Here is an 18,795-nt window from a genome sequence, read left to right as displayed (position 1 = left end):
TTTTGAATAGTTCCGAAAAGTTTAATGTGTACTTGCTGGGAAGTCGATTCTATGTTGACTATGGACTGTAAAATATTTTCTAACATGGGATCCCCTGAAAAGAGACGGATACACAGGCGTGCACACACAGAGACACAGAGGCTTAACAGGAGGGGACTGCAAATTAGCTTGGATAACTACCCTGGGGTAGTTCAAAAACTAAAGCTATGTGACACCATTTAATGCCAAGCAAAGAGACACAAAACAATATAATTATTCTAGTTCTCCAGAATTCATCATCAGTTTAAAAAGAGAAGACCACTCCCCTTTAACGCCCAACTTAACGAAGAATTCTGAAGCACTCCCAAAATGCACACGAGAAGTCATTTATTGGACATAGAAAAAAGTATATCCCCCCCTTTTTTTTTACTAACATGGCTAGGTGGAATTGACACGGAAGAACATCCCTTTGTGCCTTTAGGATTTCAGAATATATTTTCCACAAGGCCCTTTTTAAAATGCACGAAATCATAGCAGATGGACACTGATTTATTATATAATCACCTGAGTTTTATTGGCCAGTTCCTTCCATGTCAAACTTTACCGGGGTACTGACAACATTAAGTCCAAAATCATTCTCTACATCCTACCACCCCACCCCACACACATTTGTATAAAAAGCAGGCGGTTCAAAAGAGTCGATCTACTGTCTGCGCTTCAAAGCTGTCAGTCGAGGGCAGATCGACAGTCTCTGAACACCTGAGAGATTTTTCCCCCCTTCAGCGGAGTTGCAGAAGGCAGGCCCCTCCGCCCCCGCTCCACTCCCCTTCAGGAAAAGTCCTCGGCGGCCTCTGCCGACGGCCAGTCAATAAATTACAATAAATAGCACCGAAGGAGCCCTCGGCGGTCCGCAGAAGCCTCCTCACAGCTCCGGGTAGGCGCCGCCTCCGCCGGCGGCTGCGCAGTAGTAAGCGGCCGCGGGGTTGCCCTCGGGCGCCTCGTGGGCCGCGTAGGCCAGTCCCAGCTCCGCCGGCCGGCAGCCGAAGGGCAGGTACTGCTCGAACTCGGCTCGGTCCATGTCGGCCAGCAGCTCCACGTCGTGTGGAGGGATGTGCTCCAGGGCGGCGGCGTCCCCGCGTCTGCAAGGCGGCTGCTGCTGCTGCGCGGGATCCTGAGCTGGCGAGGAGGGCGGGAAGGCGGCCAGAGGCGGCGGGAAGCGGCTGCGAAAGAGGGCGGCGCCGGTGCTGCCAGCGGGGGCGCTGCCGCAGGGGTACTCGGCGCTGGGTGGCGTGGGGTAGCCGTAGGGGCCCAGCAGGCAGCCGCCGTCCTCCGGGGGCGGGAAGAAGGCGGGTTCCGCGCAGGCGCCGCTCTGCGAGTCGGGCTCCGGCGTGGGCAGGTTGTAGCTTCCGAAGGGGGCCCCCAGCGCAGGCAGCGGGAGCGGCGCGCAGTCCCGGTAGTGGAAGCTCCCGCCGGCGAAGGACTGCTGCTCGGGGTAGGGCAGACCCAGGCCGTCGCAGCCGCCGCCGACTCCAGGCTCGACGGGCAGGCCTAGCGGGTGTTGCGGCGGCGGGAGGAAGCCGCCCCCTCCGTCGGCCGTGCTGCCGTCGCCGCGTTTGAGGCGCTTCACCTGCTTCCTACGCCGCGGCCGGTACTTGTAGTTGGGGTGGTCGCGCATGTGCTGTAGGCGCAGCCGCTCCGCCTCGTCCACGAAGGGGCGCTTCTCTGCCAGCGACAGCGCCCGCCACGACTGTCCTGCGGGGCGAAGGAGGGAGAGAAAGCGGGGTTAAGCGGCCGCCGAAAGGGAACCTCCGTCCTCCGCCTCGGCCGGGCTGGGGGCGAGCGACGGTCTTGCACGGGACGGACCACCCGAGCCCGCTCAAGAGTAGGCGAGCGGGGCTCCAGGCTCGCTGTCAGGGCCACTGCGCACTTCGGGGAACGCGGGGAAGAGGGCCCCTCTAGCTGGCGGGCCTGAGAGTCTCTGTATACCAGACATCTTACAGGGGACGCTCAAGTAAAAGAGAATACAAAAGACCGTACAGAAAGCCAGTCACTAGAGCTCCCCTGTAAGATGTCTCACTGGCCCAGGAGGCAGCTTAGCCAGGCTATTTCGACGAGGGCTACCTGGCCGCTGGGCAGTTCTCCTACCTTTCCTCAGAAAGAGAGGAATAAGAGCCCCCTTTGCCTTATGGCATCGCCGCTTCCCAGCAGCTGGCCTTCCCCGCCCCTGTTTAAATTCCTCCTAGCGTCTGAAGCTCGGACGCTGTAGGGCTGACACCCTGGAAATCTTGATGGTCTCCACGGTGCCGCTGGATTCAAATCCTCTCAAATCACAACTTCCTAATCCCTATAGCAACACCTGATTCTCCCCGGGACCAGGGGTTTACGAAGGGGCAGGTCCAGTCAGGGACCGCAGTGGGGCACCCCCATTCAAAGAACGTAAGATAACACCGTCCGCAGCTGCGGCTGACAAGTGGTGGGTCTTCCACAACAGCGGCACATTCTGTGTGTTGCCCAACCAGGATTGGAGAGGTGGGAATGAAGCGTATCCCCGGCCACTACACTGACTTACCCAGCATCTTGCTCAGCTCAGCGTTGTGCAGGTCCGGGTTCTGCTGCGCCAGCCGCTTGCGCTCGTCCTTGGCCCACACCATGAAGGCGTTCATGGGGCGGCGGATGCGGGCTTCGCCCTTGGCCCGGCCCGGGGCGCCCTGCTGCGCTGGATCGGGCGCAGCCTCGCCTTTGCCCTTGCCGTCCGCCAGCGGGCTCAGCGACTCTGCCCACTGGCACTGCATCATGAGCGGAGGGAGCGAACAGGGGCCTGGTCCCGGAGCCTGGTCGTCGCTGCTGGCGTATCCAGCATCGGGGCTGCTCATGTCCACTGCGCTCCGCCGGGTCGGACCGCTTCTCGCCCTGCCAAAAGGTAGACCGGCGGCGGCGCCTGTTAGCAACTCGCGGCGCTTTTCTTTGCCGCCTGCAGCGCTTGGCTCGGGCAACGGTAACTCTTGAATAGCTGCGCTGTCACCGCGCGACTCGGTTTAAACTGGACAGCGGCCAATCGGGCTTCGTGGGCGGGGCCTGCGATAATCACCGCGGGCAAGGAGAGGACCAGTTCCATCTGCAATTCACCTGTATAGGAGCCAGCCAGCGGCAACCTTTCCGGGGATGAGTGGATTTTTCCATGACTTGAGGCTACGTGGAAGTAAATTCCATTGAGACCAATGGGATCTACTTTCTAGTAAGTTTGATCAGGCTCCCAGCGAGAAATTCTAAAGGAGGGTTCGCTGTATGGGGCAGAAGGGAGAGAAAAAACCGTGGGACCCTATTTAGGAACTTTGTTTTTATGGGCACTGGGGGGGGGGATAAAGCACCTTCGACCTGTTTTGTCTGTTTCCTGTCTGCTGGGAGCGTTTCCTATCCCGGAAGTGTCATAGTAAACCCGGTGGAAGAAAAACTATTTTTACATTGTCCAGTGAAGTGTGTCTAGCTGCTTCCCCTTTCAAATACTGATTTCATATATCTACTGCCCTATAATTCATTTCAATTTTTGTGCCCTAGAATGTAAGTAAGCAGCACTCAGTATACATAGAAATAGTACCATTTGATATAAACTGTATAATTATTGCTTTTTTTACAAGGAAATAAAATGATTTTGCTGCTTATATGATCTTCTGCAATGTGATGCTGTAATTAATAGACTTTATAATTTAATATGTTTTCACTTTAACTAGGTTAAGGTCTTACTACTACAGCTGGAACTCTCCTTAAGTAGATCTTAAATCGTTTCTGATATTTCACGATAAAATGATTCAGTCTCACTTTATTCAGTGGAACTTAATCCCAGGTAACTGGGCATACATAGCATTGCAGTCTAATAGTGCCGTCTTAATACAGAATTGCTGCAGTCTAACGCTATAATCTTAAGAACATTTTCTTGACAGTAAACCCTGTTGAATATATAGGAGTATATAGGATTCTGGGTAGATCTGTTCAGGATGTTCTCTAAATCCACTGATTTCCCTGCAACTATCGGTGCCTAAAAAGAGTTACTCCAATCTAGGCTCCTTGATTTTAATGGGAGATTGGAGTAATTCTTAGGCTTGCATTGTATATGGGATAACTCCCATAAGATTCCACTGTAAAAATACCAGTCGTAATTAGTACTATTTATTTCAGAGGAACTTATCTTTCTGTACTGCTGGGTTTGGGGATTTAATGTCTTGCAACTGATAACTTCCATTCAAAAAAGTGAGATCAACTCTCTTTGCCTTAATTCAGACGAAATACTTTGCCTTAATTAGTTTCCTAAATTGTGACTCTTACAGAATGCTTACATTGCTTATTTTCTTCTTTGAATACTTGCTGGACGTTAACCTGATTCTAAATGCTCCGACACTCAAAAGTAGCATCAGAATGTGCAAGAAACTGTCCCTGATCCTCCAACTGGTTACATTGGAGCGCTTGGAGCTAAACTGCCTGACTTTATTTTGCAGCGAGATTCATTTATGGATCAAGCTGCCTGTGATCCTGTGCGGTTAAACAATGGTCGAGGTGCTTCGAGCATTTTTAAAAATCATTTCTTTTTCTAGCAGCTCTCGGTTCCCCCGTGTCAGCTACCAAATCATTTTTAAAATGATAAACGGTGGGATGAATACGCTGCAAGGGAGGGCCTGCCGTTCCCTTACTATGTCAACAGAAAGAAAAAGTCTTCGGGCTTCCCGTCAAAATATTTATACCATTTTCTAATGCGACCCTGTCGATAAGATCAGGGAAAGTGTCCTGCTATCTTCAGCAGCATCTTTGCCCCTGGTGCAGATGTGACAGAAAAAAACTCCGGAGGAAACAGATTGCTTCGCTGTGGTGCTTACCCGCATCCTCTAGGGTGCCCGGGACGGCTGCGTCCACCACCCCTGGAGCGGGTATAAGGATTTTTGTTGGGAGTCCTCTGAGGTCGCTGGGCTTCAGGCTGCTACAGTCTGAAAGGAAGGACTTTCGCTTGGACTGGCCTGTGACCCCAACCACCCCTTTCCAGTTCGATTTCAGACCTGCCCTTTATCTCGCTTTTAGCAAGTATACAGACAACACCTGCCGCTTGGGTTGGTAGGTGGGAAGGAGGCGAATCACGATAAGGTTCACCGCTGATCCTAGAAGGAAATCCTGGTGGCCTGGGCGGTCCTGCGAGGGGGGTTCTGTGGCCCTTGTTGAAGGGGAAACCAAGGCATGGGGGAGGGGGTTGGAACTCAGGAATAAAACAAACCTCCTTCACCTGTCAGCCATTCGGTGCTCCGTAAGCATTTTCTACAGATCACTGGTCTGGGATGAAAGGAGAGAAAGGTGTGTTTTGAACCCTGGCCCAGAAACTTTTTTTTTAAAAGTCTGCTAGCTAACATCTAAAGCAGGGTCTTGGCAAAGCATGGCCTTTTCGGTTTAGGGGGATGTACAAAGGTATTGCACGCAGAGATCCCCAGATCACAAAACCAGCATCCAATGATACCAGCTGGCACAGGGAGCTCCAATACTGAAACCCTTGTGGCCATAGATTCCGCTTAATTCAAATAGGCTTTTACAAATAATTTGGGAAGGGCGGGATCGACCAAGAAAATAGCTTCACATTTCAGAGGTCCCACGTCTGTTTACTCAGAAGTAGGTCTCATTGAACTCCACGGGTTTTACTCCCAGCTAAATGCATATAAGATTGTTACCTTACGTGTGCCCTTTATCCTCCCATTAAAATCAGTAAGATTTAAATCTGCCTTGGATCGTGAGCGCCTGGCAACCGATACCGCAAAGCCAGATAACCCGAAGTGCGTCGGTTTTCCCTCCCGCAGCAGCCTCCGGCGTTCAACGGCCAGGCTCCCTCCCCAACCCCCTCGGCGGAGCCCATCTCCGGGAGTCCAGGGCGAGTCCCGCGTCAAACTGCAGCGGCCCGCGTCAGGGACCCGGTGACCTTTTCAACTCGCCCGTAGCGGAGGAGCTCAGAAGGAGACGCCTTTCCATTGGAAACCCTTTTCCACGCTTGGCGGTGGATGGATGTGGGTCTGGCAGCGTTATCAGAGGCGGCCACAAAAGCCACATGAAAAGCAGCAAACATCCGGAGAGCTTCCTGCGAGCCGCGCTGGTTCTCAAGAAAGCAAGAGGGAGGGGGGGGTGGATTGTACACAGACGCGCATACAGTTTAAGCATTTGTGTTCTCCAAACCCTAGGAATGTACAGGGCGGGAAAAAAATCGGCCCAGAAGAAAGCGACGTGAGGATCGCAATCTAACAATATTCCTTACTCCTTTACACACTCCCTTGGAGCGCGCAGCTAAAGCGAAGCGAAATCTCCTCTTGGTCACTGACCGGAGATGCCAGGCCGGAAAACGGGAAATTGGGACCAAAGTCCCGCCACTCAGTTTCCCCTCTGTAAAATAGACATAAAAGCTGACCTAGAGCACAGGCTTGTTGTAAGGAAGAACAAGCAATAAAGACAGTGCTGGCCCATCTGCAAAGAAGAGGAAGCACGATGCAACGGAGTAGGCGTAGTTGCTATCCTGCCTACCTGGCGGGGCCGTTGTGGGGCAAGTCGATAGGCCAGAGCTCTGTGGACACCTCCGTGAGCCCGTTGGACAAACATAGGGTGCATTCCTAAGAACCTTTCCCTGAGAGTAAGCCTCATTGAATAAAGTGAAGCATTTCTGAGTAGACCTGTTTAGGATTGCTCCCATAGCGAAGGATAAATTGGTTAATAAAATTGGTTAGTCTTAAAGTCTTAAAGGTTAGTCTTAAAGGTGCTACTGGACTCTTTTTGATTTTGCTACTACAGACTAACACGGCTAACTCCTCTGGATCTATAGCGAAGGATAGAAGGTACACCATACCTTTTATTAGGCCAACTAAAATGACACGAACTGTTTGGCCATAGCCCCAGGAAGGGCATTTGTTGGCTTCTGGTGTTGATTTTGCTTGGGGCCAGCAGTGCTACCTGCGACTCTTTCCATCCTGAGAGCCAGAAGCAGGGCCCCTGAGCCTGGTCAAAGCAGGGCACTGCCGGACGCGCCCGTCCCTTCGCCGGAATTTAGGGCAAGGGCTGCTCTCCTTGGACGAGTTGCTGGCGCAGCCTGGAAGCTCTTGGATGGAGTTCATCAGTTTTTAAAATGCAAAAGTCACACGGGGATATTTTTATTCAGCCATCTCCAATGGGAGCGGAGGAGTGCAACCTTCATTGGGATAAAAGTTTATCACAATTAAAAAACAACAACAACAACAGTATTTTGACTGCCTAATAAGCTGGATTCAGGGCGAAAAGAACGGCAACCTTTCCCGGGGCACTCCGCCACCGAGAGAGAACTTATTGGAATGCAACGCGGGTTCACTGACGGCTAGGTCTTTTGTCGTGTTGCATGTCTTCCTTCCTATACGTCCCCTTTTTGTGTGTCATGCCTCAGTGCAACTGCCCCGTAGTTTCGAAAGAGGATTTGAACTCATTTCGGGCCTCAGACTTTGACATACCCTGGCTTGGAGGTAAATTTGATTAAAATCAATGGCTTCCGAGTCTTTAGAATCAATCAACTAATCCGTTTAATTTCTTGTTTGAGTTGCGTAGTGAAGCGGGTTGCCGAGGCACGATCCAAGAAAAGAGAAGCGCCTGGTTAAAGCCAAGTTCCACCAAGTTCATGAAGCAACTGCGATCACAGTCGGAATAAATCCCACTGGCGTTTACTTCCAAGTCGGATTGCAGCCTTAAACGTGTCTCTTTGGCTGAATATTACCTGCGTTCCGTTTATTGCAACCGTTTCCATAGACCTGAAGTTGGGCCATGCCCGGGGCTTGTGGGATGAGAACGCAGCAGGGAAGAGACGCCACAGGAATAAACCCCGGTGTGGACCTGAAAGCAGCTTTCCTTCTTCCACCCCAGCACTGGCTCTTGGATAGTCATGATTTTGCCCGAAGTCTCCCTTCAGCGACATCGGATTTTCACTCACTCACCTTCCACCATCTCTAGGCTAAAAACGAAGTTCTCCCAAATGTCTGATTGGCAGGTTTGACTTTGTGATTAATTCCATTGTTAATAAATTGCTGCCTGGCGTGTATTAATAGGACATACAACTTTGGAGCCAAGAAGCTAAGATAAACCATTTTCACCTATTTGGTTGGATTTTTTTTTTTTGCCCTTTAAAAACACCGTCTTGGAACAGTCCCCGAAGGCTACGCCTACCTGTGCCATCTCCTTCCCTGTTCCTGGGGCTGGTTTGATTCATAGGAAGGGAAGCAAAAGCGCTGAGGCGCGCCGGGCTAATAAAGCCATCCCTTTCTATGGGACTGAAAACTAAACCTTGTACGGATCACGAATTGCAGTCGGAGATTTAAATAGGACCAAAACGAGGTGAGGATTACAGTACTCCGTATTTAATGGGGCTTACACTAGAGTAAGTAGGCACCGGATTACACTTCCCAGCGAAATAAAAGACAGGGGCAGGATCCAGCCGTAGCAGGCTGTATTTCCAATGCCTGGGCCTTAGCTCTCTGACTCTTCATTGGAAGCAAGGGCTCTTGAAAGTGCTTAGCCTTGGCTGGTTTGCAAGCCGTCAAGTGTCCTCACAGACAGATTCTCTCTTGAGTGCCTAATGGGGCAATCCGAGGCAAAATTATTCCGGCCTAAATCCATTGAAATCTATGGGTTTAGACTGGAGTAGCTTTGCATTGTTCGTTCCAATGGGATCCCTGCCTGAGTTTAGTGGCTACATGGTACCACAGAAGAAGAAACTGAAATTCTGTTTTATTCAGTCAGTTTTGGAAAAACTTAGAAATTTAGACCTAGGTTTAGATCTAGATGTTGCAGGAAAGAGACCACTGGGTAAAGTAAGACCAACAGGTTTCCCACCACCACCACAATTCTGCACAACTCCCGATTAGTAATTCGATCATATTTGATCAAAAAAGAGAGGAGGGGAAAGCACTCTGTGGATGCTCAGAAGTACTGTTAGAAGTTTGCATGTTCTAGGGATGAGTTTTGGCACAAGTAATAGGTTCCAAAGTTCATCCTTTTGATCCTACCTTAACTTACATCTGAACAACAGGATTATATTGATCTCCATCATTGAAGTTTGGGCCATTCCCTGGTTGATTGGAGTTGGGGAAACTCCATTCTGCCCTTTGCAGTATCACTGTTTTCCAGATCTAGACATGGTTCCCTTTGAAAGTTGTTTGCTGAAGAGATGGGAGTCAGACAGCAGTTAGCTCTTGGAGCCACAAGACAGAGAAGAGGAATCTAAATAAACCAAGAAGGTGGGGAGGGGCGTTACTCTGACCTAGGACAATCTGAAAGTTCTACATAGCTAGATGAGCACATCTGCATACAATTCTCTGGTGCCTGTAACTAAACAGGCAGAAAGCCTGGTTTAAAGATGGATACAGGCCATTTTCCAGTTTTAAGGCATCACATGGGAAGGCAACTGTTCTTGAGGAGAAAGTCCATTGATTCTTAATGGGGTCAAATTGACCATATCAGATCAGCTAAAGAACTTATCAGTGCTTCTAATCCTTGCTTTTAAAAAGTAGTGTAGTAGTTAGAGGCCTTTTTTGCATGGGTGATTATTGTCACTTTTGGCCTGATACCTCTTTGAGTTTTCTTTCAAATTCTGGATGTTTAACTATCCCTTCAGATTTCAATGTGGCTTTTCAAAGGTTTTCTTTCAAATGTTCTGCCTGCACACCTGTGCAAAAAAGGCCAGAATGTTGGACTGGGAACTAGGAGACCCAGGTTCAAATCCACACTCTGCCATGGAAGCCCACTGGGTGACCTGGGGCAAGTCACAGGCTTGCAGTCTAACCTACTTTGCAGGGCTGTTGTAGGAGTAAATGGTGAGGAAATTGATGTCATAGGCTGTTTTGGATCCCCTTTAGGGAGAAAAACAGGACATAAACATCTAAATAATTAAAATAAATACCATCTGTATGTACTTAGAAAACTTTCCTCCCTCTTGGACTCTGCTACCAAGCATGCTGATCCATGTTTCTGTAATATCCAGGTTGAATAACTGCAATATGGTTTTCCTGTGGCTGTCCTTGAAGATAACTCAGAGGTTGCATTTTGCAACTTGTAGAATGTGTTTGTAGCTATTTTTGTTTTTTATTATTATGTTTTATGTTTTTGATTGTATTTTATGTTTCTTGGCTACTTTGACAGAGGCAAGATATACATTTTCATAACAAAGAAAACCAGGTTCATATCCTTTCTGGACCTTCAAATGCAGAATTACTCTCCTCATCTTTTATGCTGCCATTGGCAAGTCACTCCTTCAGCTTCCTCATCTGTAAATGTAGGAAATAGTGACCTATCTGACCATGTGTAGTGAGGTATACAAATGGCAGAGCATTATGCAAATGGTAAACATCAATAGCTTTGGCTAGTAATACTAAGCAGTGGAATGCATGAAATGCCTATCTCAAGGTCACACATTTCACCACAAGAAAGATGGAGCGAGTTTCTTTTCTTTGGGGGGGGGGGGTCTTTACAAAAGATATATTTGGGCATCCCAACAGAGAACAATAGACTTGAGAATTTCTGGAACTGCTTCTTGGTACCGGCAGCCTTGGTCACCTTGAGGACGTTGAAGCGGACCATCTTACCGAGTGGACGGCACTCCCCCACCATCACAATGTCCCTGATCTGCACATCCCTGAAACAGGGGGACAGGTGCACCAACATGTTCTTGTGATGCTTCTCAAAGCGGTTGTACTTGTGGATGTAATGCAAGTAGTCCCTCTGGATGACAATGGTGCACTGCGTCTTCATTTTGGTGACCACGCCTGACAAAATACGGCCCCGAATTGACACATTACCAGTAAAGGGGCATTTTTTGTCAATGTAAGTGCCCTTGATAGCCTCTTTGGGGGTCTTGAAGCCCAGACCGATGTTCTTGTAGTAATGGGGCAGCTTCTCTTTGCCAGTCTCCCCCAGAAGCACGCACTTCTTGTTCTGGAAGATGGTGGGCTGCTTCTGGTAAGCCCTCTCAGTCTGCATGTCCACCATCTTGGCCCATGTGGTGCGGAAAGAGGCCGCCCGAGGGATGCCGGGAGGCCTAGTCGAGCGAGTTTCTTTTTCAACATTAAACTGGAAGCATCTCAAGAAGATACAAGAGCCACTCATTCTTCCCATTTTCTGACTTGGGCACAAACTTGTAATGGCTACTTTCCCAAAATATCTGTCTGATAGCCTTATACAGATAAAGCCAGGTGTGTTGCGCTTCTGTCTTCCTCCGATATCTACAGATATACAGAGCAACTGACAACATGACAGTTCCTTTTTTTTAAAAAAAAAATTTTTTTATTGGGTTAGAACATTAATATTTTTACATTACATTACATTCAATTTTCCCCTAATTTTTCGTTTCTAACCCCCTCCCTTTCCCCCCCTTTTGTTGACTTCCAACAGCTTTCCCACCCTCTGTCCCTTTTCCCTTACTTCTATTAACTTCCTCTGTCTAAAACAAATATATATTCTCCATTATATTAAGCAGTACATCTTTAACTCTTTTACTTATTATACATCCAAACTATACTTCTTTAGATAAACAATTTATCCCATTTTCCAGTTTTGAATATTTCTATATATCATAAACCATAAAAATTTCCCACATTTAAATCAAACAATTTGATTTGTTCTCTATATATTAATCATTTCTTCTTTTTATAGTATTTCTATATAACTCATCACATAGTCAATCGTTTTAACTCTTCTATACATTCAGTTTGGTGCATATAAGTCTTATCAAGTAAAAAAAATATTGTTAATTACTCAATCCTCATGTTTAAACCGTTAATTATTCTCTATCAATATTCTATCAATTAACCTTACATATCTATATATATCTCAGTCAATTAATTAATCTAACTGCTTATAAATTCACATTTCTCTTCCTCCCCCGGTAAAGTCACCCCTCTCTTTTATACTTTTATTGTACTTCAGTAGTTCTCAAACTGCCACAGTTTTCCTCCCACCTCCCACTTCTTCTCCAAATATTGTTTCAGCTTCTCCCAGTCTGTGTTAAACTGCCCTGAGTCCAGATCTCTCAGAGCAGAACCACAAGTGACAAAAGGCACAGATTGGACACTTGTCTGCTTCCCTCAAGTTTTGATGGGAAATGTAGGCAGCTTGGCGGAATGTTGGACAAATGACAGTTGAAAAGTCCATTGGACAGCAGTCAGAGAGCCAAGATGCAAGACCAGGATGCCTACATTTCCCATCAAAACTTGAGGGAAGCAGACAAGTGTCCAATCTGTGCCTTTTGTCACTTGTGGTTCTGCTCTCAGTTTTCTTGTCATCTTATCCATTTCAGCCATATACAGCAATTTGTAGATCCAATCTTCAATAGTTGGCACTTCTTGTACTACAACATGACAGTTCCTGAAGAGTTACAGCTTCCATGTTTTCCATATACCTCTTCCCATATCTGACCTGCCATGGCTTTGCTTTTAACATATTCTGTTTGGATTATGGATGAATAAAATCTTTGGGTGTTGATGTATGGCCTTTTCAGTGATGATGCCACAGTTCTCATGTACTTTCCATTGCCACATTAACAGCTTCTAATTCTCCCAAGATGTTCATTTTTGAAGGTTATAATTTTAATTGTGTGGGACTGGATGGAGTTTGCATAGTGTTTTTATGCTGCTTTGTGGATTGTTGGATGTTTGATGGGGGGAGGGGGCTTACTTTGTAAACTGCTTTGAACACGTTCATCACATCCAAACTATCCCTTCCACTGATGCAAAGCATTGCACAAACCATTCACAGGATGTGTATGAAGAAATGTGTCCTCCCTAAAGCCAGATTATGTACAAAATTTAAAATGGTACTTGTCACAAAAGTGATGGGAATTTTCCTCAGAGGTGCTTATTTGAAAATATTACCTTAGTTGAAAACATGTTATGGTATTCTGTGCTAAAAGAAAACACAATTGCCACCATGAACTTTGCAATCCAAATTGTTTTATTTCTAATGGGTCTATTTTTTTTTTTGCTCATACAATTAAAGCTTTTTAACTTTACATAACTTTACATACATAAGTATTTATGTATGACTGCCAAATGATGTGATGTGCAAAATAGTAATATTGGGAAATGGCCTTACACAAAGCCTTGCTCTTGCACTGGAGTTTGCAGGACAATGCTTAATTATGCGTGCATTCCTGCTGGTTGCTTACAGGATCTATCAAATGGATAAAACCCTTCATTGAGATTAAAAGCAGTGAACTCTTTGGTTCTAAAGTTCAGAAATTTATATAACGAATCTAACAGGAACATTGCCATTGACTGAAATTTAGTGGTCTTCTGTGGAGCATCAAGCAAGAATCACCAGACCTTGCTCAGTATCTTTATTTCTACTAACTAATCATGTAAACAGCACGATGTATTAGACTGAAAGATTGTTTATAGAAATAGAATTTATAATTACTGTACTACTATTGAAAACTGACAGTTCAAAATATTGTGCTTGCATTTTTAACCTTGATGTATACAGAGATACTTAAATACTAATTGTGGGTATGGACTAGAATATCTTCATGTGGACCGTATTAAATGAAGTTGTTTGTCAACATCTTCTCGACTAGCTGCTCAAGATCATAGATTGCTGCAAACCAATGAAACTGTCAGATGGCCCATCCCCTACTTTGTCCTGCTGTTTTGCGCTCATCACTTGCCTCATCAGATGTATGTTGGCATCTGTGGTCTAGCTGATTCATTGTGTTCTGACCAGAAATGATGGAATAGAAAAAAAAACACGAGGTCTATGCACCATTTGGGCATTAACATAGAGTGATAACCCATTATCACTGTTAAAAGTTACATAATTTTACATATAGAGGACAGATGAAACATTCTCTCTCCTTCACAACTAGGCTTTTGGAATAGCTTTGTCAAAATAGTTTCAGGTGGGTAGCTATGTTGGTCTTTAGTAGAAGAGTAAAATTTGAGTCCAGTAGGACCTTAAAGACCAACTAGATTTCCAGGGTATTTGCTTTCAAGAGATTGACTCTCTTTTTAAAATTATTTTTACTTTTATTGTGGAAAAGTTAAAAGATAGAACAAGAAAAAGAAAGTGAACATAACAAAATGACAACTACAAAGGGCCAAGAATTGACTACAAATCAATCTACAAAGTAAAAACAGTAAGAAACATAACAGGCATATTATTAATCCATTATAGTTTTTCATCTACAACACTTCCCTCTTTATTATCAATCAGCTTGTGGTCTCATTAATGTCTTTTTTCTCATCTTCTTGATATCTCAGAACCTTATTCTTAAAAATCAAAGCCACAAATCATTAATTCATTTTCTTTGTCTCTCGCAGATAGGCCATAAAGGGTTTCTAATTTGCCATGAATATAGAGAGTGTTTTATCTCTAATTAATGCTGTAAGTTTGGCCATCTCAGCTAAGTCCATCATCTTTCCAGTCCAATCTTCCAATACAGGTAGCTCCTTGCACTTCCAATGCAACAAAAGACTGACTCTCAAAAGCTCAAACCTTGGAAATTTAGTTAGTCTTCAAGGTCCTACTGGACCCAAATTGTCAAACTAGGATGCTTTTCTATCTGCATTCACCTGTTACCTTACTTCTGAAGGAGCTATATCATCATTATCACCACTACCACCTATATAATTCTGAACTTGTCCACATACAGACAGTTGATCAAAAATCCCTAATGATGGGATCAGGTACAGAAAGGAAAAATGTTTCTACAAACTTGAGAGAACCCCTAGGTTTTCTGAAAAATCTGAAAATGGGGAGATTTTGGGTGGGGAGGTTAAAATTCCTAAAAGGGAGAAGTAACTCAAGTAGAAGAAGTATATGCTATCTTGTGGCATAACACAAGATCTCGGTGACAGCCTGGCCTCTGGCTTGAAATAAAAGATGCATCCATCAGGCTTGCCATTCCAAGGCACCCCATTAGCTGGTCTAGGTGAGAGCTAGTTACCTCTGTTACCTAGTACCAATAATTTATTCTACAGCTGCGATTGTCTTCTTGGTCCCCTCCTCCTTTTTACCATGTGAAATTTTTCAGGGGCTAGAGAGATTCTTGGTTGCATTGTCCTTGGGAATGAGTCCTGAGCCAGGATTGAGTGGGAGAGTTTGTTTGGATTTTTTAAAAACAACCTACATACAATTTGAACCTAGATCTTGGTGGAGCAGTTGGTCAGTATATTTTTATGTATAGCCCATCTTTCTCATTGAGACTCAAGGTGGATTACAGAATATAAAATGATGCAGACTCTGTAAGACAATCAATTAACAATGTAATAGGACTAGAATTAAAAAGCGGTTACGGTCTACAAAGTATCTGCTAAGCAATTTAGATGAATCAGGTAATCCTGCAATAATATCTCCCGAGTGGTGATTTCACGGAAAGTTCCTTGCATGCTGAAGAGTTCCTTTCAATGTTTCCATTTCAGATAAGCCCTTATTGGAAAAGGCTCTGCAGAAAAACACAGCATGGGATAGTTTTGGCTGAGTCTGAGCAAAGAATAAACCCTGGTAGTTGTCTCTGTGTGGTTGTACATAGTTAGCACAAGGTTCATTGTCATTTCACAAGGAAGAGTCAGTTTAATGCTCTGGAAATGCTGAGTAAAAGTAATAGCTTTGTAAGAAAGGCAGTTTATAAAAGCAAGTAATGTACTAAGCAGTCAGACCTTTCTCATCATATTAAAATGATCAGGATCAACATATATTCTCACACAAAGTATAATTACTATTATTCATTAAGATTAGATGCAAAAACAGCCATTAGATTTAATGGATTTTTAAGACAAATATTTTAAAAATCTAGGAGGAAAGGAGATCTATTGGTATTTTTCAACATGGATGCAACTTCCATGTTGAGATACAATAAACAACAAATTACTAGTTGCTGTCAAAGGATGACTTAACCACAGACACTCCTTGTAGGTAGGTAAGGGCATTTGGGCTGGAAATATAGTACAATTCAAATGATCTTGTCTAACAAGATGTTTACACCATTATTCTAAGTGAAATATATATCACTTTCGGATTCTCTGGAAGAACAATGATTTCTCAACACTTCCCAGACAATAAACAAATGAACCAAATCGTACAGTTTTTATCTCAATCTAGTACTTACTTTTATTCCGTCCTGCCTTGGGGACCCTATTTTGGGTAGGAAGGAAGCATATAAATGTTTTAAATAATAAATAAATAAAATTTTAATTATTTATTTAAAATATTTATATCCCACATTTTGGCATGACACTTTCAACCTGTGAGCCTACAGTTCTCATTCTCTCTCTCTCTTGCATGCACATATCATTTATCTTCAAACCATAACCTTGTACCAGTTCTGGCAAAATGATTAGTTTCTCTTTTATTATTTATTTCCTTCTTGAAAAGAGGATGTTTTAAAGAATAAATGATATGAGAAAACAAAAAGTATTAATGCAATTTTTTTCAAAGAAAATGTGTTGGAAATGTTTTTCCTGTACATATTGCTTACAGTCCTTATGGGATTGCATAAGATTCCTGAGTCAAGAAAAAAGACAGACAATTTCTAATCCAAATTCCATTTAAGCATTCTTCAATTTTGATCTTAAGCAACAGAATTTTAATTGTCATGTTGGTTTTGTTTTAAATAGCAACCAGTTCTATTGGGTTAAGCACCTAAAGAATAAATTTGGCATTATTCAACAGTTAATAAAAAAATAATAAAGGATTCATTCTCATTTTGATAGGATAGATAATGATGGAACATACTGTGACTTTTATAGTAACAACCATTGGTTGAGAAAAGCAGCCAACACATTTTAACATAAATAAAAAACACGACATTAGGCTTTGTGCGAACTCAATAGCCATGGCTCCAAGGAGGAACAGCAGTGGGATTATTAGTGGCAGGAAGGTCACAAGAGCTGGCAAGGGGAAAGTGAAACAGCACCTGCTCTTTGACTGCCACAGCCCTTGAGAGAGAAGCAGTTGGTGTCCATTACAGGGTGTAAGCATGGGAAAAAGTTCTTCCACTGCAGGACTGACCACCCTTTGCTGACTTTAACCTACTTCTTTGTGGAGGGGATGTTTACTCATTGGCTGCTGTGCTTGGTGGGTCACCTCTAAGGCATGATGTACCTCCACATTTCCATCACCTACATTTACTCAATCCTTACCTGTTAAACAAAGTTATTTCTTTTTGAATGTTATTCAGTCTCTATTGCCATTTCCAACAAAAAGGAAGAGGGCTGCTGTTTTTCCCCATCTAGTTCCTGGACTGGGCTAAAAAGCCAAAATTATACCTGTGTGTCAGGGTGGGACAAACAGGCTTTCAAAACCTCAGATATTAAGATGCTACTTGGGACTGCTCAGTCAAAGCAGAGAAACTGAAATTTGGCAGGAAAATCTGCTTCACAGTGAGGCAGATGCCTGTATTATATATACAGGCATATATGCATATGGGTCTGACAAAACTAAAGAATAAGCTATTCTTTTCCTTTTCACATTTGCATACTGAGCCAGCTCTAGTCTTTGTCTGTAAACCCACAGCCTGTTCAGTTCATTAAGATTATCTTAAACCTATATACTTTGGTCTAGTTGCAAGGGTTTACTTTGAAACAGCCCTTATATCTACAAAAACTAAAGAGTAATAAAGACAATATTGCTTCTAACCATATGTAGAATGCCCTCTGAAAGTCCATGAGCAGCCCCATAGCATCTATGTAGATTTGAACCCTTTTAATTAAAAAAAAGTTTAAGGCGGTTATTGTAAATGAAACCACAAAAGCTAGTTAAAGTTGAACTGTGGCTTGTTTTCCTGTTGTAGTTTTTTAAAAACTGAAAATAGGGTAAATTAGGGGTAAACGGTAAATTATTCAAAATTGATTCCTATGACAATTATTTTTCTAGAACAAACCATCAAGTTGTGACTTTGAGTACACATTCTAAGAACACAGAATGGAATCATTCGTATATTTGTCTTGAAGCCTTTGCTGAGGTATGCGCATGTTCCCTGGTGATTAACTTTGGCACGGAGCTAAGGAAAGGGGATTGTGCTTCTGTTATTCTGCAATGTCTTAGTATTTCTGCAAACAAAACTCACCAAAGCAAATAGAAAAGACAATAGCAAATTATGAGTGGATGAATATAAGAACATCAAAGCTTTGCCTTTAGAGCTGAACTGTAAGAGGTGCTTTGAACCTAGGTTAAAATGTCCCCAAAAGGCTACCTGAGCCCAGCTTTTATCAGTTTAATGCCTTCGGATCAGCAAGCAAACACTGAAAGAAAAAAGATAAAAAGGAGACCTGGGGATTTAAAGACTTCTGAGTGTCAAAAAACATTGTCCACAAGGTATGCTGAAAATAACTTTATTATGTAACTCCTTTTTAAAATGCTACAGATTCACAATTTAGTTCAATTGGATTTCAGATCATTTACATATGACCTTAAACACATTTGTCCCAATCCATCAATCAGTTTTGATCTCATGGTTATGTTTGCATATTTGGGGAATTTATATATTGCCCTTTCAGAGGTCTTTTACAAGTAAATATGATATCATAAAACCTTAAAGCTCAACAACATAAATTGTAAATATTAAAAACAAGCCATGAAAATACATGGTGATAAAAACAGCATAAAATAACCATTGAGCAGCCTGAATATATCATTAAAGCCATCCCCAGCTACAGCAGACCATAAGACAGTTTTTAAAAACATTATCACCTTCTCCCATTTTATCCTCAGAACAACCTTGTGAAGTGGAACATGCATTGTACTTCTGCAACATCTGTTGGCAAGTGTATGGAATTCCATGCAAATGTGAAAATTACTCCCTAG

At 43.9% G+C, this 18,795-nt stretch overlaps 2 protein-coding genes across 2 annotated transcripts; both read right to left on the bottom strand.

Moving 5' to 3' along the window:
• Positions 1-548: 548 nt before the first annotated feature.
• Positions 549-2,941, bottom strand: SOX17 (SRY-box transcription factor 17). The gene is made up of 2 exons (XM_054985479.1): positions 2,549-2,941; positions 549-1,731 (listed from the first exon to the last, which is right to left on the bottom strand). Exons 1-2 carry the CDS (start codon positions 2,850-2,852, stop codon positions 902-904), a joined length of 1,134 nt encoding a protein of 377 aa, XP_054841454.1. The 5' UTR covers positions 2,853-2,941; the 3' UTR covers positions 549-901.
• A 7,409-nt stretch (positions 2,942-10,350) lies between these two features.
• LOC129333952 (40S ribosomal protein S11-like) lies at positions 10,351-10,991 on the bottom strand. The gene has a single exon (XM_054985882.1). The coding sequence runs from the start codon at positions 10,987-10,989 to the stop codon at positions 10,351-10,353; it is 639 nt and encodes a 212-aa protein (XP_054841857.1). The 5' UTR covers positions 10,990-10,991.
• Positions 10,992-18,795: the final 7,804 nt, after the last annotated feature.

This window comes from Eublepharis macularius, chromosome 7 (genome assembly GCF_028583425.1).
Source record: "Eublepharis macularius isolate TG4126 chromosome 7, MPM_Emac_v1.0, whole genome shotgun sequence".
NCBI lineage: Eukaryota > Metazoa > Chordata > Lepidosauria > Squamata > Eublepharidae > Eublepharis > Eublepharis macularius.
This window is presented reverse-complemented; position numbering and strand designations above follow the sequence as displayed.

Excerpts from the sequence above, each read along its gene's own strand:
- SOX17 (XM_054985479.1), bottom strand. The coding sequence starts at position 2,852 with ATGAGCAGCCCCGATGCTGGATACGCCAGCAGCGACGACCAGGCTCCG. Across the intron at positions 1,732-2,548 it reads TGAGCTGAGCAAGATGCTGG|GACAGTCGTGGCGGGCGCTG; the intron begins GTAAGTCAGTGT and ends TTCGCCCCGCAG.
- LOC129333952 (XM_054985882.1), bottom strand. The coding sequence starts at position 10,989 with ATGGTGGACATGCAGACTGAGAGGGCTTACCAGAAGCAGCCCACCATC.